This window comes from Peromyscus californicus, unplaced genomic scaffold, assembly GCF_007827085.1.
Source record: "Peromyscus californicus insignis strain IS unplaced genomic scaffold, ASM782708v3 Scaffold_23__1_contigs__length_62951481, whole genome shotgun sequence".
NCBI classification, from domain to species: Eukaryota; Metazoa; Chordata; class Mammalia; order Rodentia; family Cricetidae; genus Peromyscus; species Peromyscus californicus.
In genome coordinates this window covers 36,835,800-36,861,739 of record NW_026294534.1, presented here as the reverse complement: position 1 = coordinate 36,861,739, position 25,940 = coordinate 36,835,800, and the positions used below count along the sequence as shown (strand labels likewise).

Sequence of the window (25,940 nt, the reverse complement as noted above, 5' to 3'; positions counted from 1 at the left end):
ATCGCAGAGCGTACCATACTGCAGCTGTTCGCCGATGGCTAGAGGGCCGGGAAACAGAAGGCTTCGTTTTCGAGAGATTTTTTTTTTTTATTGGCTGAGACTTCTGTGTCCTACGGGCGTCCATCGATCTTCTCAGTCGTTCTGTGCGGATTCGAATGCTCCGGTGGCCGCCCTTAGCGTGTTGAGAATGGTTTCTCCCGTTCCCACGGCAACGCGGCCCAACAAGCGCCAGCTGCTGCGGGCTGAACAGTGCGAGGCGCGCGCCGCTTTGCAGCTGTGCTGGAAGGCGCGGGCGCGGGCGCAGGCGCGGGGCCCCGGAGCTCTCCAAGCTCTGCAGTGGAGTGAACCCCGATTGGAGCTGGGGCCTTCTGATCCTGGTTGTGGGATTGCTTAGGTGCCCTTTGGAGAGGTGACTTGGCCTCGCGGACACGGGGTGTTCCTTAGATACCTGCCTACTTCAAGCCTCCTTTCCCTAGTTGAATTAACTTAAACATCAGTTATTTTCTCCCTTTTAGCCAACCCCTCCCCCTAGCCCCTTTGGCATAGAAAAATATTTATTGAGTTAATTGCAAGGTTGCAGTGGGCAGGGCTATAACAGAAGAACCTTCTTATCCAAACTTGTTGAAGGGAGCTTGCCATAATCTGCTTGTGTGGAATTCCACAATTTTCTTGTCTACTCGATTATAAGCCAAGATTTATGCCTTTAAAGTCCATTTTTCTACTCATATCTGACCAGGTGGAGAGGATGGAAAAAGCATTTGTGAAATGTAGAAATGAATGTTTTGTAAGTTTTATTTGTGAGTTAAGGTTGGGACAAAGTGGAAGGCTCTCAGAGCCTTCCTCCCTGGCTGTGCAGGGCCGTTGGGGCTACTTTGGTAAATAACTAAAGGAGTGGTAGGTGGTGTTAGGGCTTCGCCATTCTAGCCACTCTGGAGGCTAGGCCAGAAGTTCCCTTGATTTCAGGAGTTCCATTCCAGTGTGGGCAGCTTAGTGAAGACCTTTGCCTCAAGAACGTGGTGAAGGGGATTCACACTCATACCATGGTTCCCAACTGTGAAACAGTTCACTGGGGGAAAACAAAAGATTGCATACACCATTAGATGGCCAAAACGAAGTTTGGGAAGGCTGTGCGCAAGTCGATCTGATGGGGCAAGGGGTGGCGAGTGGGGGATAAAAGAGATGATGAGCAAACCGATCAGTCTGAAAACTAAAAAGAATTAGATCTGAAACTTAATAATCACTCTTTCTACTAAGAAAAACATTTCCCCATAGTTTTAAATGTAAAGTAGGATTTTGCTGCAAAAGAAGATCCAAGGACCTTTTTGAAGTTACCACCAAAAGAAGCAATCATGCCTGGGGAAACAGGGAAAACCGACATGGAGAGGATTGGCCTCTTCAGTGAGATGGAATACGTTACTGTGGGAGATAAATATGTGTCACCATTTAATCGTGAGTATCTTTGGTAAATTTTAATAGTTAAATGGCGTGCATTTCCCATACAATTTTTTAAAAAATTTTTATTTCAAGGGGATACACACACACACACACACACACACACACACACACACACAGAGAGAGAGAGAGAGAGAGAGAGAGAGAGAGAGAGAGAGAGAGAGAGAGACAGAGAGAGAGAGGTTCTCGGGTTCTCTCTATTATGTATCTCTGGCTGTCCTAGATCAGGATGGCCTTGAACTCCCAAAGATTCGCCTGCCTCTGCCTCCCGAGTTCTGGGATCAGGTGTGTGCCACCATGCCTGGTAATATTTATTTTTGATGGTTATATATTTTAGGGCATTGAGTTCTAGTGTTGACATTGTGTCCCTGTGACAACTTGTGACTTTGCAGCAGAGTTAAGGACTTAATTTTGTAGGAGTGGGAAGCTCACTTTGTTGGGCTCCTTTACCTTCATTTATTCTTTAAAATTTTTTAAACTTATTTATGTTTTATGTGTACATTGCCCACATGTGTGTCTGTGTACCACGTGCATGCATTGTGCCTGAGGAGACCAGAAGAGGGTGTTGGTTTTCCTGAAACTGGAGTTACAGATGGTTGTTAGCTGTCATGTGGGTACTGGGAAACAAGTGCCCTTAACCACTGAGCCATCTCTCCTGCCTCATCTACATTTATTCTTCATGGATAATTTTATTTCTCTCCAGGGTAAGTTCCTTCTAGGATATTGTACGCTTATCTTTAATTTTTTTTAATTGCTTTATTTAATGTGTATGAGTATTTGGCTGCATGTATATATGTGTACATGTGTGCCTGGTGTCCATGCACGTAATGAAGCGGGTATTAGATTCTCTGGTAACTGAAGTTCTGAGAAGTTAATACAGGTCCTCTGCAAGATCAGCAAGTGCTCTTAACCGCTGAACCATCTCTCCCGCCCCATGTTTAGCTTTTTTGTTTTAGATAGGAACACTATTCTACAGAAAGCATTTGAATCCATGGATGGTATCCATTATCACTTGTCTGAAAAATAAAATGCTAACTGAACAGCTGAAAGATTTCTTTTTAAAGAAAAGCCACTAACTGAATGATCTTGTGGTTGTCCATTACAGTAATTCTAGTACTTGGGAGGCAGAAGGATTAGGAATTTAGGTTCGGCCTGGGCTATAGGACATCCCTTCTCAAGAAAAAAAAAATACTCTAAATATATGCTTTCAAACTCTCAGGTTTTGTATATAAAAAAATTAACTGATATAGAAACATGTCCAAGGTAAATGATTAGCTCAAAAAGCAAGGTATAGAGTAATACATATATGTATATGCTAAGCATTAATTATGAAAAAAATGGTACACAATATTCATGATCATATCTAGACATTCTCTGGGTGACAAAATTAATATCATTACCTGTGAAAGGAAAATGGATAACCAAGTACAGCAAAAAAGACTCATTAAGATGCTTATATGGTAGAATTTGAGGTTATAGTGCAACCTTTTCAAAAATTTAAGTTAATAGGAGACAGGATCTGTGAGTTCAAGGCCAGCCTGGTCTACATTGAGAATTCCAGACTAGCCAAGGATACATAGTGAGACCCTGTTTCAAACAAAAAAAAAAGAAAAACAAAAACAAACAAAAACCAAAACCAGTCTACTGAAAACAAACGAAAATTTAAGTTACCAAAATCAGTAAGCAGATTCACATTTCAGTAGCCCCCTGAATTTAGTGTTGTGTATACTTTAAAAAATTCTTTGCAGCTTTGAAGTTAAGACCTTCAAGATTCAAATTATGAAAATCTACATATTCACAAAAATAAGCCTTTAAACAAATTCCTAGACTATGTTATTTTGTTGTGCAAATATGACAGTTGAAAGTTTATCATTTAGACAGACGTTGGGCTGTTTCTTGTGTTCATTAAAAATGGAAGTGCTGTGGACATTCTGGGATCTTAGTGAACATAGGCACTTAAGCATTTAAGAATATACCTAGGAGAGGGTTGCTTCAATGTTAATATGGAATGCCCCTTTCCTGATATCACACATAAGCACTGCTCCTTACAGTCCATGGGTCCCACTGAGCTAGATGATCTTTTAAGGCAGAGAGTTCTCAATCTGTGAGTTGCCAGCCCTTTAGAAAACCTCTATTTCCCCAAATATTTATGTTATGATTCATAACAGTAGCAAAATTATAGTTATGAACTAGCAACAATAATAATGTTCTGGTAGGGGGTCACCACAACATGGGGCGCTGCATTAAAGGGTTGCAGCATTAGGAAGGTTGAGAACCACTGTTTTAAGGTCTCATTCAGCTCTGAGGTTGACAGTGTCTGAGACTTTAGCCCCACCCAGCATGGTGGTACAGACCTTTAATCTCTGAGTTGGAGGCCAGTCTGGTCTACAGAGTGAGTCAGTTCCAGGAACACTAGGGCTACACAGAAAATCCCTGTCTCAAAAAAACCAAGTTAAAAAGTCGGGCGGTGGTGGCACACACCTTTAATCCCAGCACTCGGGAGGCAGAGGCAGGTGGATCTCTGTGAGTTCAAGGCCAGCCTGGTCTACAGAGCGAGATCCAGGACAGGCACCAAAACAACACTGTAGCTAGAGTTTTCCTGCCTGGCCCACAGTCAGGACAAATCTCTCTCACCTGCCAGTCCCACAGCCGCTCAAACCCGACCAAGTAAACACAGAGACTTATATTGGTTACAAACTGTATGGCCGTGGCAGGCTTCTTGCTAACTGTTCTTACAGCTTAAATTAATCCATTTCCATTAATCTATACCTTGCCACATGGCTCGTGGCTTACCAGCATCTTCACATGCTGTTTCTCCTCATGGCGGCTGGCAGTGTCTCTCTCACTCAGCCTTCCACTTCCCAGCTTTATTCTCCTCCTTGTCCCGCCTACACTTCCTGCCTAGCCAATGGCCAATCAGTGTTTTATTTATTGACTAATTAGCAACACATTTGCCATACAGAACATCCCACAGCACTTCCCCCTTTTTTTTTTCAAAAAGGAAGGTTTTAACCTTAACAAAGTAAAATTACATATAATTTGGAAATTTGGGCATAGCTTCTCTTACTACTTCCTGCTGGAGGGGGGCACTGTATCTTATGGGGACACAAAGAAAATTTTAGGATCATGGAGTAGTCCGTGAGGCTGTATCGTCTAAGCCAGGTGCCTTCAAACCATTCTGGATGTTGGATCATCTGGGCCTTGGTGTCATCGGAGACCTTTCAGGTGGTCTTGGCTGGTCAAATCTGATGTATCTTAATCTGGAACAAATCCATAGCCTTTGGCTTTCTGTGGGAACAAAAGCTGAGTCTCCTTTCCAAAGTAACATATCCTTATATCCAAATTTTGAAGTCATGGTATCTTTAAAATATACATATTGGTTTAACTCAACATCTTTTATGATCAAATGTTTTTCTGCAGTTAAAAATCCCAAAGACAACACAATCCAGATTCTCTGTGTAATATCCATTTTTACGTGGCTTATTTTTTATACTACCTTTACTGTCTCTTTAAAGACTTTATTTTTTAAAACTATGTATTTGTTTCTATAACTCTATATATCACCTTTTTTGTCTCTTTCAAGCCTACGTATCTTTTACACATATTGTAAACTATTACATTTGAATCTGTCTTATTGTGAATCTATTGCCTTAAACTGCAGCAGCTGTGGCTGCTGGCTCCGCCCACCTCAGCTTCCCAACATGACGGTGGTTTACAGCCAGCTCTGGGAGCTATTGTGGGTCTATGCTTTTATCCAAGCAGCATGTAGCCCAGAAACCCTTTTTTGTTTTGTACTAGCAAAGGCTAAATCCACCATGTAGCTTAATGTGCCACTTGCAGAGGCCTCATTCCCGCCATACTGCAGGTCGAGCAAGTACGATAGGAACCCACCAGTAGCTCAAACCGGCAGCTGCCGCTCATTTGAGAGAGACAATTAGGAGGCTGTTTTTAGCTCCGTTTTAGAATCTTTTTTTCTCAGTTTTTAGGTGGAAACTCTTGCCACCACGTTGGACGCCATTTGTAGCTGGAGTTTTCCTGCCTGGCCCACAGTCAGGACAAATCTCTTTCACCTGCCAGTCCCACAGCCGCTCAGACCCGACCAAGTAAACACAGAGACTTATATTGGTTACAAACTGTATGGCCGTGGCAGGCTTCTTGCTAACTGTTCTTACAGCTTAAATTAATCCATTTCCATTAATCTATACCTTGCCACATGGCTTGTGGCTTACCGGCATCTTCACAACACAGGTAAACCCTGTCTCGAAAAAAAAACAAAAAAAGAAAAAGAAAAAAAAAACCCAAAACAACCCCCCCAAAACCAAACCAAACCAAACCAAAGAAAACAAAAAAACCCAAAACAACAACAAAAAAACAGACCACCCCCCAAAAAAGATCCACTCCAGCCCAAATGTTCAAACATTTTCAAGAAATGCTTAGATTTACTCTTGTTTTTCATGTAGTTTTCGGTTTTATAGCTCAAACTCTTCATCAGCTCATCATATTGAGGATTCTTCTGTGTTTTTTTTTTAAATGCCCTTTAATTAGTATGAAAGTCAAGACTTTAATGTTCTTTGTTTCCGAAGGACCCTTTAATGAGGCTGCAAGCAAAAAAAGACAGATGCTGCCCGGGGGATCCAAACAAATGTCAAGCCTCCAGGCGGGGTACTTTGATCCCCAGTTTGCGAGGATTTTCGAAGGGGAAGGCTATGTGAACCTGAACCAAGTGAGGAGACGGTTCATGATGGCAGAATCCAAAAAAAACCTCAGCAAAGCCTTCATCCCTAGTAGTGGAGAGAAAAAGCCGTAAGTGTTTGGGGAAAACGGCTTGCCTGTCCCCTCTTTTCTCTCTCGTTTAAAGTCATTCTTCTCTGTAGGACTTACTTTTTAACTATGATTGTCTTTAGTGGAGACAGTTATTGCCTCTGACAGGCAACTTTAAATGGATCTTTATCATATTCCTTTTTTATTATCCGGGTTACTGTTCTCTACTGGTTTATTTAATAAAAGCCAGCTAAATAATGAAGATACATTTCTTTTTTTCAAAGATTTTGCAAGTGATAATGGAAAATGCCTTGGGTCACCATGTTTATGTCCTCGTATATTTTTTCCTGCTTATAAAATTGAAGAGAACTACTTTTTAGACAAAGGAAATAATTTATCACTGATATATTATTTTTAAATAATTGTGATGATACTATCATGGCATATACCAGTATTTGGATTATAGCAGCTGTCAAAGTGAAAATTCTTTTTTCCCCCTTCCATTAAATTACAAGACTGTACTATATGCTATATTATATTATATAACTAAAATTTTAAATATGATTTTCACTCATTTTATAAGTTTGATTTTCTCAGTTTAGAATTTATAGAAGATGAGGACTGATCAAAGTCTAATTTCATTCTTATTTACTCGAAATGAGTGAAACTCCATTTCTATAGTTCAGACTTCCTTCTAACAGATAATCTTTTATAAATGTAATATTTTTATTAATTCTTTGAGAAATTCATACACTGTATTTGTCCTTCTCTTCCTCATTCTCCATTTCTTTCTTTTTTTTTTTTTTTTTTTTTTGGTTTTTCGAGACAGGGTTTCTCTGTGTAGCTTTGCGCCTTTCCTGGAACTCGCTTTGGAGACCAGGCTGGCCTCGAACTCACAGAGATCCGCCTGCCTCTGCCTCCCGAGTGCTGGGATTAAAGGCGTGCGCCACCACCGCCTGGCCCATTCTCCATTTCTTTACCCGCCTCAACCTAAGGTCCTCTTTTTAAATAACCTGAGAATTCGTTTTGTGCTGCCCACGTACTCCCAGATGTGGAATCATCTACCAGAGCTTGGTGGACTCACTTGGGACCATACCTCAAAGAAAACCAATTTTCCTTGCCCAAGAAGCCAAACTGTCTGTAGTTTCTCAGTTAGAGGTGGAAGTTCACGCGCCCTTTCCTGTTCCATGCTACCGTGTCAATTGGCTTGATCTTGTGACTGTCTCCCATGGGCAGCCACAAATGCTTCGAGTTCAGGAATGCAGTGGTCCTGTCCTGTCCAGAAACACTGTCTGCTCTGGTCTTCCCTGACCTCTGACCCCTACAGTCTTTCCATCCTTTATTCTGAGATGGTTCCTGAGCCTTGCAGTGAGGGGATGCTACACATGTCCCATTTGTGGATAAGTGCTCTGCTGATGAGTATTTCTGCACCTTGCCCAGTTGTGAGTTTCTGAGTTGACTACTGTCCACTGCAGAAAGAAAAGAAATTTCTCTGTTGATGTCTGAGAGCTGCATACGTCTATGGGTAGAGAGATAGAAATTTGGAGAGCAGTTTGACCCTATTTTTAGTGTAATATTAGTTGTAAATTCACCCCCAGGAACTGTGAGAGCCCTACCATGGGTTCTTGACATGTTTCTTCTTGTGGAGTTGACCATAAATACAACCAGAAATCAGATGGTTACCCCTGTAATATTCATGCTAATTGTACCTATGGGGATATCTTGCCAGATGGTCATTTCATTCTTAGAGTTCACAACTAGATAAGACTGTAGATGACTTTTTGCCCCACAATAGGCTACATAAACACCTTTTGGTATTGAGAGCTGGTCATCCGGAAGGAAGCTTCCTGGTCAGTACCAACTTAATTTCTCTATGTTTTATGATTCATGTATGTTCAGCAATAGGGTCTAAACCATCAAGTTCTGGTGGACATCCACGAGCAACAGCAATAGGCTGTATTGTTTGTGGGGCTCTCTGGGACAGCCCTGACTCAAAAGTTTGAAAGGAGGTATCCCATACCTGACACTGGGCTTTTTATTTGACAGTCTTCTGGGAGGAATCTTATCCCTTATGTAGGGTTACTCCAACTAAACTCTTTTTATAAATACGCATGAATCATAGAACATGGGGAAATTAAGTTGGTGCTGTCCAGGAAGCTGCTTCCTTCCTGATGACCAGCTCTCAGTACCAAAGGGTGCTAGGCAGCCTGTTGTGGGGCAAAAAAGTCCTCCGCAGTCGTATCCAGCTATGGACTATAATAATGACCACTGTGGCAAGAAATGCCCATGGATACAATAGTGACATGACTCGGGGGTAACCAACTGATTTCTGATTGGATTTATGGTCCCCACCATAGGAGGAAACACATGCCTGGTGCAGTCAATCTAGCCAAGATCTCTGCTTCTTTTCAATGCTTTAAAATATGTTATGGTGAAATACATAACATGAAATTTGACATTTTTTTGCTGTTTACTTTTTATTAATTTTTTAAAATGTATTTTACATACCAGTCACAGTTTCCTTCCCTCCTCTCCTCCTGTTCCCTCCCCTCACCTCCTTTCTACCACGCCCTCCCCATCCACTCCTCAGAAAGGGTAAGGCCTCCTATGGGAGTCTACAAAGCAAAGCATACCAAGTGGAGGCAGGACCAAGCTCCTCCCCCTTGCATCAAGGCTGATTGAGGCATCCCACCGTGGGGAATAGGTTCCAAAAAGCCAGCTCATGAGCTAGGGACAGATCTTGATTCCACTGCTAGGGGCCCCACCAACAGACCAAGCTACACAACTGTCACCAACAGACCAAGCTGCACCACTGTCACCCACATGCAGAGGGCCTGGGTTGGTCCCATGCAGACTCCCTAGCTGTTGGTCCAGAGTCCGAGGGCGCCCACAAGCTCAAGTCAGCTGTCTCTGTGGGTTTTCTGGTCATGATCTTGAATCCCTTGTTCAATAATCCCTCTTCCCTCTCTTCAACTGACTCCCGGAGCTCGCCTTTTTCCTTTACAGTTCTTGATATTCTTTCTTTATTCTGTTTATTTGTTTAGTGTTTTGATTATTATGTGGCAAGGGAACTCTTTTTTTTTGTCCAGTCTATTTGGTGTTCTGTAAGCTTCTTGTACCTTCATAGACATTTCCTTCTTTAGGTTGGGAAAGTTTTCTTCTATGATTTTGTTGAACATATTTTCTGTGCCTTTGAGATGGAATTCTTCTCCTTCTTCTATCCCTATTATTCTTAGGTTTGGTCTTTTCATGATCTCCCAGATTTCCCAAATTTCCAAGAAATTGTTGGATTTAACATTTTCTTTGACTAATGAATCTATTTCCTCTATCGTATTTTCAACATCTGAGATTCTCTTCCATCTCTTGTAGTCTGTTGGTCATGCTTGCATCTATAGTTCCTGTTCATTTACCCAGATTTTCCATTTTCAGAATTCCCTCGGTTTGTGTTTTCTTTATTGCCTCTATTTCAATTTTCTAGTCTTGAACTGTTTCCTTCACCTGTTTAATTGGTTTTTCTTTGATTTATTTAAGGGATTTATTGATTTCTTCCATTTTTTGTTTGTCTTTTCCTTGATTTCTTTAAGGAAGTTTTTTATTTCCTCTTTAAGGGCCTCTATCATCTTCATAAAGTTATTTTTCATATTGTTTTCTTCTGCCTTATCTGCGTTGGGATGTTCAGGTCTTGCTGTTTTAGAACCACTAGGTTCTGGTGGTGCGGTATTGCTCTTTATGTTGCTGAGTGTATTCTTACACTGCTGTTTATTCATCTGGGTTTGGGATAATTATAGGTACAGGTATTGATTCTTGTGATGTCTTTGTTGGAATGGCTCTTTTGTTCCTTTATTGTCTGTTTTCTTTATTGTCTTTAGGCCTAAATGGCCAAAGGTTCTGGTGATTGGCTGGTTGTCAGGTCCAGTGGGGTTGTCTCAGCTGAGGTTTGTGGGGGTTTGATGCCTAGATCCAGCGTATCATCCAGTTCTTCTGGCTGGTGTGGGCTTTACTTGTGCCTATGGGGTCTGTTCTTCTAACTGGTGTAGGTTTTGCCTGTGCCTGTTCTTCCAACTTGTGTGGGTGGCACTTGTACATATAGGATCTGCTGATGTTGCTGGAGAGGGCTGTTTATGGGGAGGATGCTCTTCTTCCAATTGGTGCAGGTGGTGCTTGTGCCTCTAGGGGCTGCTATGTTGGGGAGGTTGTGGATGGTTGGCCAGGGGTGGATGATGGGTTTGGTAGGTTTGGGCAGCAGAGTGGGTCTTAATGTTTACAGAGTCCAATGAGTGGGGCCGGTGGTGGAGTGGCCTGCCTGCAGGACTCTTACCTGCTGGTCGGCTACTGGGCAAAAATTGACATTTTAATATCTTCCTTTTTAAAACCCCAAATGGTATTGAAGAAGTGGATTAGGAAGCTATTATGGAACCATTGGTGGCCCTATCCCATTCTTCAGTGCACAGCTAAGACCCAGGGACAAATATCAGCCACCTGGGAAGAATTTATATACCAACCCAGGAAAAAAAGGAACTGGATATGGGTAAGATATTCTTAGTACCTTTATGTGGTTTGTTTTGTATTTACAAAATCATCTGAGCTCTGCATTCACCATCACTTACTCCTCTTTTAGCTATGCCAATGTTACCATAGGCAAGCAGCTTGCACACTCTGCTGACTTATATGATGCAGCGAAACTGAATTATAAGGTAAAAATCATGTTTTGAATGTTTCAACCTTTATTTGTTCATCTTTGCAAATTAACTCAGAATAAAAATTTATTTTGTTCTGTCTCTTTTGATCACTGGGGTAGATATCTGTGTGTTGATCAGCAATATTCTAGGCCAGCAGTTAGCAAAACAAATACAATGTTCTGATAAAACATGACCACAGTCTAGTAAACATAGAATTCTTAAAACATTGCTCTGTGGTGCTAGAGAGATGGCTCTGTGGTTAACAATACTAGCTGCCCTTCCAAAAGACCCAGGCTTGATTCCCAGCACTCACATAGCAGTTCACAACCACCTGTAACTCTGGTTCCAGGGGACCCAACGTCCTCTTCTGGCCTCTGTTAACTATAGGCATGCAAGTGGTTAACAGACATGCATATAGGCAAAACACCCATACACATTTTTAAAAATTGCATTATAATAGCAGGCATTAGAATTACATAGGGTGAATGTTAACATTTCTGATAAAAAGGCCACAGAGCAGGTCAAGGTAATCAGAAGTCTTTGAGGGAAGGTCTTGGTAATTTATAACCTGAATGGATTATCAATTGATTCCCAGGAGAACTAAATTTTAAAGGACACTATTCAAAGGATACCTAAAATAGTTGAAAGATCAATTTCACTGCTCCAGTGTGGGAAGAGGAAGGCACATGGCTAAGAAGTCACAGAGTCCTATGGGGAAATAGATGAAATACAAAGCAGGAGGAGACTTCAGGAGGAGTAAGAAGTCTGAGAGAGCTACAGCATGCCCTTATGTCTTAGGATTTCTGTTGCTGTGATCAAACACCATGACCAAAGCAGCTTGGGGAGGAAGGCCTTTTTTAAACTTACGACTCTCAGGTCACATACCATCCCTGAGGGACATTGGGCAGGAGTTCAAGTGGAGTAAGAGCCTGGAGGTGGGAAGAACTGAGGCAAAATGATGCTGCTTACTGGCTTGTTTAGCCTGCTTTCTTATCGTACCCAGGACCACCAGCTCAAGGGTGACGCCATTCATAATGAGATCCCATATCAATCACCAATTAATAGAATGTACTACGGACTTGCCTACTGGCCAGTCTTTTGTTTTTAATTGAAAAAAAAAAGTTTTTTTCATGTAATACATTTTGACCATGTTTTCCCCTCCCCCAATTCCTCCAAGATCATCTCTACCTCCCTACCTACCCAACGTTATGTTCTCTTTCTTTAAATAAGTGGTTCTCAACCTGTGGGTCATATCTCCTTTGGGGTTGCATATCAGATATCCTGTATATCAGATGTTTACATTGCAATTCTGTTTTTCTTTCTTTCTTTCTTTTTTTTTTTTTTGTTTGTTTTTTGTTTTTTGTTTTTCGAGACAGGGTTTCTCTGTGTAGCTTTGTGCCTTTCCTGGAACTCTCGCTGTAGACCAGGCTGGCCTCGAACTCACAGAGATCCACCTGCCTCTGCCTCCCGAGTGCTGGGATTAAAGGCGTGCGCCACCACCACCCGGCCTTACATTACAATTCATAACAGTAGAAAAAGTACAGTTATGAAGTGGCAATGAAATAGTTTTATGGTTGGGGGGTCACCACAACATGAGGAACTGTATTAAAGGGTCGCAACATTAGGAAGGTTGAGAACCACTGCTTTCAAACAAACAAACAAAAACAAACAAATCCAAGAAACACACATACACATACAAACAAAACAAAACAAAACAAAACAAAAAAACCCCACAAAAACAAAAACCTCCAAACCCAAACTCACAAACCCATGCAAATGGAAATCAAAATAAACAAGCAAAAGCCTAATAAGGCAAAAATACCTAAACAAAGTAAAATGAGAGAAGAAGACTACAAAAGTGCCACTGAGTTCATTTTGTGTTGGCTGGCAACTCCTGGGCACAGGGCCTGCCCTGAAGTATGGTTGACATACCCAGTGGGACTCAACTGGAGAAAACTGCTTTTATCTCCACCAGCAGGTATCAAATGCAGACAGCTTCTAGGTTCTAGGTGCGAGGCCATGTCCACTTCCCCATCTCATCGCTGGAACCCCATCCGGCTGGGACCTGTGCAGACCTGTGCATCCGGTCACAGTCTCTGAGCGCACATGTGCTGCAGTCCTGTTGTGTCTGGAAGACACTGTTTCCTTGAAGTCATCCATCCCCTCCGACCCTCAGTCTTTCTGTCTGTCTCCTCTTCTGCATAGATCCCTGACCTTGAAGAGAGGGCTTTGATGACGACATCCCATTTAGGACTGAGTACTCCAAAGTCTCTCACTCTGTACTCTTTCGGGTTGTGGATATCTGTTTAGTTATCGTACACTACAGGAGGAAGCCTCTCTGATGAGGGCTGACCAAGTCCCTGACCTATGGGGAGGACAGTAGGTCATCAAGAGTCATTTTATTGCTATGTTTACTTAGCAGAATAATAGTATTGGGTTTTCCCCTAGACAAATGACCTATCTAGATTCTTGGCCACTTTAGCAGTTTCAGGTGTGGATTCCATCTCATTGAATGGGTCTTAAATCCAATCAGAAAGTGGTTGATTAAACATTTGTGCCACTATCGCACCCATAAATTGTTTGAGGGAGATTGCTGTGGTAGGTCACAGGGTTTGTAGCTGGGAGAAATTGAGGATTATCTTTCTTCTTCCGTAGCATGCAGAGTACCTTTCTGTACCATGAACAATAGTTGCGTGAAGCTTGTAGTTAGGAACCAGTTCGACTTCTCATGTTTTGATGACACATGTAAGTGTTGTCTCCAGCATTAGGGCCTTACCATCATATTGTGGAGAGTACCATATATAGCCTCACCATTAGCATCTACTGTTTGGGGTTTTACATGGGGCCCCTTTGACCTGTATCTCAATAAGATGTTCATAAGATGTCTAGTTGGGGCTTTGTCTTCCCTATTATTTGCTGATTCCACTTAGACTCTTTTCAAATATGTATGTGTTCTAGGAGGCTTCTATGGTAGTAGGTTGCTATATGGCCTTTCAAATGGCCTTTACTGTTCGCTGTCACCCCCTTTATTTCCTTCTTTACCTCTCCCTCACTGCCATCCCCTTCCTAGTTAATCCTCCTATTCTGTTTCCCTTTGTCTCTGTAACAAGATATTCTATGTCCCCTTCCTTAGGAGTCTCTCTCCTCCCTGCTGGCTCCTTATGAGGTACCTGACCTCTGAAGTCATTTGGATTGTAGCATTCACATGAAAGGCTTAAAACCTAACATCTACATGGGTTTGGGTTACTTGGGATGATTTCTTTTTTTCTTCTAGTTCCACTCATTTACCTGAGAATTTCATATTGCTTAACAGCTGAATAATATTCCATTGTGCAAATGTACCATGCTTCTGTTACCCATTCATCAGTTGATGGACATCAATTTCTGACTAATAAGAATAGAGCAGCAATGTTCATGGTTGAGCAAGTGTCCTTGGGGTAGGATGAAGAGTCCTTTGGGTATATGCTCAGGAGTGGTATTGCTGGGTCTCGAGGTAGATCAGTTCCCAGCTTCCTGAGGAACGGTCTGTGAATTTCCATAGTGGCTGTACAAGTTTGCACTCCTCCAGCAATGGATGAGTGTTCCCTTACTCCGTATCCTCACCAGCATGAGCTGTCACTTGTTTTGTTGATCTTGGCCATTCTGACTAGTGTAAGATGAAATCTCAAAGTCGTTTTAATTTGTATTTGCCTGATGTCTAAGGATGTTGAACATTTCTTTAAGTTCTTCAGCCATTTGTGTTTCTGCTTTTGAGAACTCTCTGCCTAGCTCTGTTCCCCATTTTTCAACTGGCTCATTGGTTTTTTTTTTTGATGTCCAGTTTTTGTAGTTCTTTATATATTTTAGATACTAAACCTTCAATAGATGTATAATTGGTAAAAGGTCTTTTCCCATTCTGCAGACTGCTGCTTTGCCTGACTGATCATGCCCATTGCCATGCAGAAACATTTCAGCTTCATGAGGTCCTATTTATTAATTGTTGTTCTTAGTGGCTGTGCTGTTGATGTTCTGTTCAGAAAGTCTTTCTGTGCCTAGAAATTCTAGTCTATTCCCTACTTTCTCTTTTATGTGATTTAGTGTATCTGGTTTTATTTTGAGGTCCTTAATCCACTTGGAGTTGAATTGTGTACAGGGTGATAAATATGGATATATTCATATTCTACATACAGCCATCCCATTTAGCCAACAACATTTGGTGAAGATGGCTATCTTTTCTCCACTGTATACTTTTGGCTTCTTTGTCAAAAGTCCGGCATTCATAGATGTGTGAACTTATGTTTGGGTCTTCAGTTCAATTCCATTGATCAGTGTGTCTGTCTTTATGCTACTGGACAACATTATGGAGGCATTTTCTCAACTGAGAGTCCCTCTTTCCAAATGCCTCTAGCTTGTGTCCAGTTGACACAAAACTAGCCAGCACAGCATACTAGGGAATACACGTCTTCTCTTGAGCACTTAAGTCTCATTTAAATTGTTCCCATCCAGCTTGTTAAAGGATGAAAAATGAAATTTCATGTGTGTAAAAATGAAAAAAATCAATATTTCAATTCAATTTCAATCCTTCTAAATATGTATTTCACAACTCTTTTTTTGATATTTTATCCAAAGCTAACAATTTTTAAACTTAGTTCTTCCACATAGAAAGAATTGCAGTATAAGACTGAAAAAACAACCTTTGTTTTGCTTGAGTATTAGGGAGCTAAAAATACTGTAATATAAAAATGTTATAGTGTAAATGGAAGTATTGTTTTGTGCTTAGGACTATAAACTGATATTTACTAAGGGCCAGCCATGTGCCAAATATTTTCTCTACATAATCTCATTTAATCTTTAATAATATCAAGGAGAAATTCCTATTTGCACTTGAAGATGTGACACCAAAGGTCAGCAGCTTCCTTTAATTCCTGAAAAATGCTAAAAAGCAAGACGGAGTTGGGATTTGACTTAGAAACCAATCCTTTTCCTTCCTGCTGTCCAGGCATGTAGTAAGTTTTTGCTCAGGTTATAGATCGCTGTATCTCAAGAAAATTCTGTTCAAAATGAGAGTTGTGCCTATTCATAAGTAGGCATGCCTCCTTTTGCATGTATAATAATTTAAAGGTGACTTTGGCCTTGAATTCTGTCTAACATGTGTAACTTACATTGTGTACTTTCAAACTCTTTAATGTACAGGCAGAAAATGAAGAACACCATCGACTACTCAAAGGGTCACCTTTTAAGTTAAATCTTCACCCTAAGGAATATTTTGATAATAACCCTTATTTCCTAGAGAATCCATTACCTCCACTTAGAAGAGAAGAAAGGAAGGAATCCGTCACAAAGGCTTTTAAGCCCTCCTCTCCTGGTAAAAAGGTAAAAGGTTTGGAATGAGAGATAATTGAGCTGTACAAAGAAATACAGTCTCAAGCAGGGTACGGGGGCCCATGCCCTTAATCCCTATCCTGACACTTGGATAAGCTGAAGCATGAGGATTTTGAGTTCAAGGCCAGCCTGGGTTATATAGAAAGATCAGTGGGAATAAGGAAGGGACATGGAAGGGAGGGGAGGAAAGAACCTGTCTTTTGCTGTTAAATTATTGTAGTGCTCATGTAAATAATCAACCTTTTTTTGTATGAAGTTTTACGAGATCATAGAAAGTCACAAAGCAGCCTGGAGAGGTGGCTCTCTGGGTAAAGTGCTTGCTGTTCAAAATGAGGATCTGAAGTTGGGTCCTCAGCATCCAGGAAAAGCTGAGCCTGGCAACATACTCATATAACTTTGCTGATGGGTATAGGGGAGAGGGAGGAGACAGGCTGATCATAGGGGGCTTGCTGGCCAGTCAGGGTAGCCAAAAGTGAGCCCCAGGTTTAGTGAGAGCCTTGTCTCAAAAAGTAAGGTGGCGTGTGAAATCAGAAGACATCTAACATCAATATCTGGCCTCTGTGTGCCCATGCACTGACTAGCATATCAGTACACATATATGCATGCATGCATACCCCATGGACATACACACACACACACACACACACACACACACACACACACACACACACACACACCTGAAAACAGAGCCACACAGTGTGGCTAGGATAAGAAAGGCATTACAGTGAAACAATTGCTATTTGCTTCAAATATGTTTGAATTTCCCATGAAGTTTTGAAAGCCATCATGTAAGTTTTGAAATAATGATGAAGATTAAGTCTCCTGTGGCTTCAGGAGCTTCTAAGTGGTAGGAGTAAAAACAGAAGTGCTCTGACTGTTTATGGACACTAGTTGATCCTTGGCCTTCCTGTTTCTGGCAACTCCTGCCCATCTCACTGTAGACCCTACTAGGGTGCATGCGCTGTTCATATTGGGAAGAGGTTTCGGTGTGCTCAGAACGTATCTACTCTTGTCCTTTGTGTTGAAATACTTTTTCTAGTCTGTTGTATCTGTGTATGCGTGTGCACCATGTACATGCAGGTGCCCTTGGAGGCCAGAAGAGGGTATGGGATCCCCTGGAACTAGAGTTACAGATGGTTGCAAGTCACCCAATGTGAGTCTGGGAACAGAACCCGTGTCCTCTGCAAAAGCAGTCAGTACTCTTAACTCTCTAGGCCCAAAGGGCTGTCTTTATAAAGTTGAAATTCTCATTTTTGAGAGCATATTTTTGAATTTATAGTCCAGCTGACTGGTCTATTTGTTTATTTCTTCTGTGTCACTTTTCTTTTTCTTTCTTTCTTTTTTCCTGCATCACAAAATATTGACTAATACTCTGTAGAGCATCAGACTTATTTTAAAGCCCCCAAACAAAACCCTCTGATGCAGGGTTTGGAAGATGGCTCAGTGGATAAGAGCACTTCTCGGAAAGTGGGAGGACCTGGGTTTGAATCCTGAGCACTTGTGTGAAAAGCTATGCTATAACCCCAGCACTGGAGAGTGGAGACAGGCAGATTCAGAGAGCTTGCTGGCCGGTCAGCCAGCCTACGAGAAACAATGAGCTTCCAGTTTAGTGAGCGAACCTGTTTCAAGGCAATGAGACAGGCAATTATAGAGAAAGATACCTGATGTCCTCTGGTCTCTGCATGTACCTGTGCCCACACATTCAAATGCAAGCACCACACACACATACACACACACACACACACACACACACACACACACACACACACACACACACCCCTCTACATGCTCACAAACCCTCTTTGATACTTTGTTGGAAAATTAAACATTTAGAATTTTTGTTATATTAACATATTTATAACTTGGATCTTCTGATCTAGAAGTAAACTGCTCACAAAGGGCCTCTTTGTTTTTTATGCGCCTTTTTGCCCTCTATCACCCAGGCCTACCCATTTTGTATTTATTCCTAGTTATTTTAAGGCTCTGCTCAACAGTTCCCCTCTGCATTAGTTGTCTCTAAAAAATCATTCAATTTTTAAAACAAATACTTCATTAAGTGCTCATGTGTTCTAACAGGTATTTTGTTAATTCCTTTGGACTTTTCGGTATGTTATCTGTAACAACATCTCTCCATCTTATAACATGGCCATGCTTAGTTACTCAAGTCAGTACTGCTAGTGATCATCCTCGCTTTCATCTTCTCTTTAGTAGGGATAATTCTAGTCTTAGTTTCGTAAGCGTCCCAAATAGGGGCCATTCAGGAATATGTTCTGCTTTTTATTATTTTATTATCAAGTGGCATTACTATTAGGCCATCTTTTTTCTATTTTTACTTGTTATAAAAAGTGACTACTAATAATATATTTCTTAGAATCACTCTCACTTGCTAATGCAATGTTGGTCTTTGGATATAATATACGTTTTGCTTGTTAGTATTTTATTAAGAATGTTTACACCAGTTTTCTTTTCCAACTTATGCATGTGTCTTCTTTTTGTGTGTATGTGGTGGTGGTGGTGGTGGTGGTGGTGGTGGTGTGTGTGTGTGTGTGTGTGTGTGTGTGTGTGTGTGTATACCTAAGGAGGCCAAAAGAGGGAGTTGGATTCCTTGGAGCTGACATTACAGGCAGTTGTGAGTCAGTGGACATGGGTACTGAGGCCCCCAAGTTTATTTCTCTTCTTTTCTTTCTTTCTCTCTCCTCCTCCTCCTTCTCCTCTTTCTCCTCCTCCTCTTCTCCCCAGGCCCCATTTTTGTGGTGCTGAGGATCAAACCTGTGACGGATCTTGCACACATTAGACAAGCACCATGGAGGAACTGCCTCCCCACTCTTTGCAACAATAACTTAGAGTTGGTTTTAAATCCCTTCTTCTATTTGATATAGAATGTAGATTCTAGGGTAGTCAAGTAATTCTGGAGGGTTCATTCTTTTATGAAAGTTTAAATAGCACTGGAAATTTCTGTTCCCCACAAAGTCTTGTAGAAATTCACAGGGGAAGTTTGGGCTTCACCTGCTGCAAGGGAGCTCTTTGTTAGCTTTCTCACATGTTACAGTGTTCCTCCTGCCTTTTACAATTCTCTGTCACTTTTTGATCAACTTGAATAATTCAAAACTTAATAACAAAAAATTAAAATTATTTTATATTTTTGAAATCATATATAACTACAGATTTCCACTGATTTTTATTATTTCATTCTTCAAAGCTTTATTGGTTGATTTTTATTACCATATATACTTTATCTTTTATTTATTTCATGTTTATATTTTTAAATTTGTTTATTTCTACCTGCCTGAAGATTCCTTACAAAATAATCTATGTGTTCAAAGTGTGGAAGACTTGGAAAAATCACAAGAATATCTGTCTTAGGGTTTCCATTGCTGTGATAAAACACCATGAGCACACACACTTGTGGAAATTTATTTCAGATCATAATTAGTCATCACAGAAGGAAGTCAGGGCTGGAACTGAAGGCAGGATCCTGGAGGCAGGATTTTTAATTAAGAATCTGTGTTTCTGGTTAGCTGGGGCTAGAGAACCAGCTGTGATTAACAAAATGTTTCTCTCTCTCTCTGGATTTTTAGGACAGAGTCTCTGTGTAATGGTCCTGGTTGGCCTTGAACTCACTTTGTAGACCAGCTTGTCCTCGAACTAACAGAGATCTGCCTGCCTCTGCCTCCTGAGTGCTGGGATTAAAGGCATGTGCTACCACACCTGGCTGTTGGTCTCTTTTTAATTAATGCTAATTTCTCAGCTCCAGCTAACCAGCATCAATTGTTCAGGCAAAGCAAAGGTTTTGCTTGAGTGGTTCTTAGTTCAAAATGTATAGTGGCCCTGCCAAAGTCTCAGTGATTCTTAAACTTCCTTCTGGAATTTCACAATCCAGACCTCCATCCTCTATATTGCTGTTAACATTCTTTTCCTCCAGGCTCCCACAGAATAGCCTACTGATCTCTGAGCACTCAACAGTTCTTCCTTCCACAGTCCTGCCAAAACGAAATGGTCAGGTCTGTCCAAATACCCCACAATCCTGGTACTAATTTCTGTCTTGGTTAGGGTTATTGTTGCTGTGAGGAAACACCATGACCAAAAGAATCTTGGGAAGAAAAAGGTTTATTTCAGCCTACAAATCCATTGTTGAGTATCCTGGAGGCAGGAATAAGAAACCATGGAGGAGAGTTGCTTACTGTTTTGCTCAGCCTACCTTCTTATATACCCTCAGACTATACTGCCCAGGGATGGAACCTCTTACAAAGGGCTGGGCCCTACCATATCAATTATTGATCAAGAGAATGTCCAACAGGCTTGCCCACAGGGCAATCTTATGGAGGCATTTTCTTAATTAAAATTCCTTCTTCCCAGATGGCTCTACCTTATGTCAAATTGACATAAAAGCTAGCCAGCACAGTATCTGCATTGTAGAATGCATTCTATCATGACCCACTACTTCAGTTAATAGTGCACCCTAGTATTAGTTTTCTCACAGGATGTTTCCTAAGGGGGCTTGGACATCTGGGATAACTATGAAACAAAAGACTTTGAAGACAGAAAAATATTCTGGCTGATTAAAAATGTACATATAATAAATACTCTGAGAAAAGGCATATGTATATGCTTCAAACTAGATAAATACTATCTAGTGTCAACTTGCATATATTTTGGCTTAGATACTACAAGCAAAAGGATTCTTAAATGGATTAGAATTTCACAGAATGAATTGGTTTGCTTGTTTTCTTCTTTCCTTTGGTTCATTACATTGCTGTGGATCAAACCCAGGGCTTCAGACTTGGTACGCATGCTCTGCCATTGAGCTGTATCCCTATCTTCCTTGTTACCCCCTTCCTCCTCCCCTCCCTCCTCCCCTTACTCCTCCCCTCCTCCTTCCCCTCCTCTTCTCACTCACAAGGTATAGTTATAAGAAGCCCAGGCAGGCCTTTCGTCCTTGGTTGAGATTACAGCTGTATGTCACCACATAGAATTATCTTAATGACTGTCTAATGTAAAGATAAACAGCCTATCAAATCAGTTTAAAAAGTTCAAGTTGTTTCTGGTCTATCTCACGTGTAGGTAGAAACATTTCTGGATTGCCTTCTTGTACTCGGCCCTGAGGGTATTCTAGAGCAGATCACGTTTTCTTCTCATCATCTATGACTGTGCTATTCCTTTTTTCCGGGGGGCGGGGGATCTTCTTGTCATCATTGTCTGAAAGTCGGCGTTCTCGTGTGAATGCTGCGCTCCGTATTCCCTTCCATAGAGAAATACATCTTACACTTGCCTCATCCCTTCCTTAATTGGTTTACTAAATCATTAGTTGATAGTTGGATCAAAATTGCAATAAAATATCAATGGTTGGTAACAGTGTTGAATATTATCTTCTACAAATCTGTTTTTTTTTTTTTTTTTGGTTTTTCGAGACAGGGTTTCTCTGTGTAGCTTTGCGCCTTTCCTGGAACTCACTTGGTAGCCCAGGCTGGCCTCGAACTCACAGAGATCCGCCTGGCTCTGCCTCCCGAGTGCTGGGATTAAAGGCGTGCGCCACCACCGCCCGGCCAAATCTGTTTTTTTTTTTTATAGAAAACCATTAGAATTATAATGTTTGGACCCTACAGAATTGAAGTAGAGAGACCCTTGGCTGGTATTTGAACAGAATAGATAGCTTTGAGTGTAAAGCCAAGTCTATCAACTAGAAGAGAATATATGAACTTCGTCACAGTGTAATTTTGTAGGTGCCTTTTACAAACACATTGAATTATCTCGTTTTTACTTATAGGCTGGTGGAATGAAGGCAGGAACATTTGAACCTTACCCAGCACACTCAGCCGACCCTTATGTGGTTAAAATCGGAAAGGTGGTTCCTGGGAAAGGGGAAAAGATTTTCCATCCACCAAATGGACCAAAAAGCAGACCCATAGAAAGTATAATGGCGTTGAATGTCAAAAGGTAGGCTTATCTTATATTTAGTCCATAAACCAAGAAAAATTATTTCTACCTTTTAGATGCCTTAGCAAATACCTTATTACTTTTATTTTATGTGTATATATAAATATTTATAAGTATTTTTTTCCTGCATGTATGTATGTGTACCATGTGTGTACCTAGTACCTGAATAAGCCCAAAGAGAGAATCTGATGCCATGGAACTGGACTTACAGATGGTTGTGAGCTGCCATGTAGGTGCTGGGAACTGAAGCTGGGTCCTCTGCAAAACCAGCAAGTTTTCTAAACCATGGAGCCATTTCCAGTTCCACAATACATGGTTTTTTAAGTGGCAGATCTGAACACGGGGGCTGGAGAGATGGCTCAGTGACTGATCTCCTAGAGAACCTGGATTTGATTCCCAGAACCCACATGGTGGCTCAAAATCATCTGTAACTCCCATGCTAAGGAGATCTGAAACTTTTTTGGCTTCTGCAGGCACCTTGTGGCTTATAGACATATATGCAGGAAAATACTCACACACACAAAATAAAAAATGAATCTTAAAAATAAGGAAATCCCAGTATATTCCATATACCTGCCTTCCCTTATGGAAGGCACTTTATTATGAGTCACTTGAGACTACTTGAACATCTGTATAAATTAACTGTTTCTCAGCAACTGTGTGAAATCCTAATGACACTTGAGAGTTCTGTCCCAACTTTTAAGTGTGGCCATAACCTGCTAAGTTCTCTTTCCTCTTATTTAAATACCTTCTTTGCTTCAGTCACATGAAATTCATTTTATATCAACTACTATTTAGCCTGCCTGATACATTGCTAATAAGTTGGTTCATCTGCTTCCCACATGCTTTCTACTGGCTTTTTCCCCATACAGTCTTGGCTAATATCCTCAGGTAAAGCTTCTACTGAAGCTCTCTATACAACTGGTCTGCTATGGATTATTATTGTATGTTAGGCCTTATGTTATAGGTATTTTGCACATGTAGCTGTATGACTCTTATATTGTCAGACCAAATGGTGAGTTAATAGTGTTTAATAGTAATTTCTTGATTGTTTGTAAATATCAACAGTGTTAACTACAGAAGGCTGTGTATTTCTGTTGCCTTAACTCTGTGATTATTAGGTGCACATTTGTGTTAAACCTTATTAGGAATACTGCAATTAATGTCTTTCCCATGAACTCATCTCTTTTAATGTAATGATACTGCAATTATCCAGAATGTAGTACACTCAAATTTTATGTTAAACAACCATTTTTACAAATGCCAGTACAAAAATACGTTGACTTAAGTAGCTGTGAAATCAACCAATGGAAAATAGAAGTCAAGCTGTGCAGTTCAGGCAGTCTCTGGCTCACAAAGCAATGTGGATGAAAGGACCTCATTAGGTTCAATACAGAGCTAATTCCAAAACTGCTGTGTGCTACTGGTTCTTCATGTAGGTTCAGATGAACAGGTTTTGGAGCTATACTTCACTGATGATGGTGATGGGGATGTAACTGATGTATATGTATTTCATCTATTTTTCAAAGTACTTTACAATTCTGTGGAGTGAGATAGATTTTACCTTAACAAAATTAAGATATTCTGAAGGAACAACTAAAACTGAGCCATTTGTCTAAGCAGCTTTTCCTCACCCAGCCGGGTGGTTCGGTTGCTCTGCACGTGAGGGTAAACTTGTTATTGAAGCTGCTGTGTTTAGGAACGATGACCTGTGTGGGCTGAGTGTTGGATGTGGACAGGGGAGACGTGGTACTTGTTTTCTGTATCCTTTGGCCTCATTCTCTGCTAAGCCACCTGCCAGTTCTATGCCAAGTTCATCTAATAGAACAGAAAATGAAAGTGGACTTTTCTCCATCACACCCACCTTCAACCAGATGGGACATTTTGTGGGGCAGTGTCAAGTTTTCCGTGGTCTCTTCTAACAAACCCAGAAGGTTCTCTGATACACTAGTAATAAGTTTAAAGTGGAGGAGCAGCAATAGACTGTTCCTTGGAAAAAACAGAAGTTTATTGTGTGTTAGTCACTTAGTTTATAAATTCTCTTTTTACGTGATCATTAATCACCTGTAATCCAGTTTTAAGTTCTCCTGTACTAATTTAAAAACTAATAAAGTCACAGATACTAGACGTGAAAATGTATTTCATATTTTTTCTTCTTCTTAGATTTTCTAAGTATACTTGACTTTATTACAGAGTTTCTTAAGTTGATGAGATGATTTCACTTGTGAGCTGGGGTTCCACTGAGCTTAGTGAGGGATTCCATGTCTGGCATGTGTGAGGTCCGATTTTAACCCCAGCACCACAGACTATTGCTACGGGATGTCGAGTTATAAAATATATTAGTTTAGCTTTTTAATGCAAGCATTCAAAGAATGTAAAGGTATGTTACCCAGACTAATATGATTAAATGTGCATTTATTTTAGGGCACTGAATGTGAAGAATTACAAGACTGCCTCAGCAGACATACTGGGAAAGCAGTTGGTGTTCTAGTTTCTCTTGGTAACTCCCTGGAATATGCAATGTTATGGAATCCATGATTCCACAGCATTTAAAGGACATTTAAACATGAGACTCAACTGTAACATCCTTCCTGATTTTAATGCTGTTTAATAAATAGTGTTGGCTAACGACTTAATCTGGGGTTGCTGACGTGTGTTTTTGGGTTTACATTTCTAGGTAGAATGTAATCTTTAAAAAATCACCAAATCTTGAAATGTAATCTTTCATTTGAAAAGTTTTACTCCTCATGGTAAAGCATTGTAGGGTAGGAGGGGGAAGGGAAGGGCTTGGTGAAAATACACAATCAATTCTTCACTTGTGGGTCCTCATAGAGACTGGTGAGAATTAAATCGAGAGTTACCTGGGTCTGACTGTCTATCTAAACTCTCTTAACATTGAAGATAAATTCCAGATCCACTTCTATGACACAACTCATGTGCACATACTGCACTGTAGTGAGACATGTGCTTTAGTGTGAATGGTATCCTGCCTTTTATTTAGGCAAATAGAAGAGCTGTGGCAAAGCCTGGGGTTATTTCATTCATGTTAATGCTGGCATAAGCTGAAGATGATCTCTTAACTAGAACAGGATAGGTAAACTCTGTCTTTGGTGGTCTGTCCTGTTCCTCACTAGCTGCCCCAAATTGTCTCTCCTGCAGCATCCTATGTCAGTCAGACCCTGGAATTCTGCTTTAAAAGATACAATTGTAATTAGCTGTAGCTCACAAATCACACAGTTAAATGAGCAACTGTATAGATTTTAATAAAATCTACAAATACAAAACTCTTCTATCAAAAGAATACATATCTGTGTAGGGCTTCTTTAGTATTGTCTATTAATATGCAACTACAAATTTGTTTCATGCAGTTGGCTGCAGGGAACTAGTGATGCCATTCCTGTTTTGAAGACCAGTGTCACCAATGAACCACAATACATTACATGCATAGGGATGTCTTTAAGACATTCATCATTGTTGTTGTTTGTTTTCTTTACTCTTTTGGGGGCCCCCGCCACCCAGCTCCCAAATAAATCACACACAGACGCTTATTCTTAATTAGAAATGCCCGGCCTTAGCTTGGCTTGTTTCTTGCCAGCTTTTCTTAATTTAAATTATTTCATCTACCTTTTGCCTCTGGGCTTTTCCCTTTTCTTAACTTTTTGTTTTGTTTTGAGACAGGGTTTCTCTGTGTAGTTTTGGTGCCTGTCTTGGATCTTGCTCTGTAGACCAGACTGGCCTCAAACTCACAGAGAT

The 25,940-nt window shown here is 40.7% G+C and overlaps 1 protein-coding gene across 4 annotated transcripts; it reads left to right on the top strand.

The window, feature by feature from the left end:
• The first annotated feature begins 93 nt into the window (after positions 1 to 93).
• Positions 94 to 24,823, top strand: CUNH4orf47 (chromosome unknown C4orf47 homolog). 4 transcript variants are annotated; one of them, XM_052752209.1, is made up of 8 exons: positions 94 to 409; positions 1,273 to 1,449; positions 6,036 to 6,255; positions 10,604 to 10,741; positions 10,832 to 10,907; positions 16,065 to 16,244; positions 22,018 to 22,187; positions 24,612 to 24,823. In XM_052752209.1, exons 2-8 carry the CDS (start codon positions 1,350 to 1,352, stop codon positions 24,676 to 24,678), a joined length of 951 nt encoding a protein of 316 aa, XP_052608169.1. In that variant the 5' UTR covers positions 94 to 409; positions 1,273 to 1,349; the 3' UTR covers positions 24,679 to 24,823. The 4 variants fall into 4 exon arrangements, with proteins under 4 accessions (XP_052608169.1, XP_052608172.1, XP_052608171.1 ...); XM_052752208.1 differs by lacking the exon at positions 94 to 409 and adding an exon at positions 2,009 to 2,156 and having other exon boundaries at positions 1,366 to 1,449; XM_052752211.1 differs by lacking the exons at positions 94 to 409; positions 16,065 to 16,244 and adding an exon at positions 2,009 to 2,156 and having other exon boundaries at positions 1,362 to 1,449.
• Positions 24,824 to 25,940: the final 1,117 nt, after the last annotated feature.

What these genes read in the sequence shown, in the direction of transcription:
- CUNH4orf47 (XM_052752208.1), top strand. An exon ending in TAATTTTATTTCTCTCCAGG is followed by an intron (nt 2,157 to 6,035) that starts GTAAGTTCCTTC and finishes TTGTTTCCGAAG; the next exon opens with GACCCTTTAATGAGGCTGCA. An exon ending in ATGGCGTTGAATGTCAAAAG is followed by an intron (nt 22,188 to 24,611) that starts GTAGGCTTATCT and finishes CATTTATTTTAG; the next exon opens with GGCACTGAATGTGAAGAATT.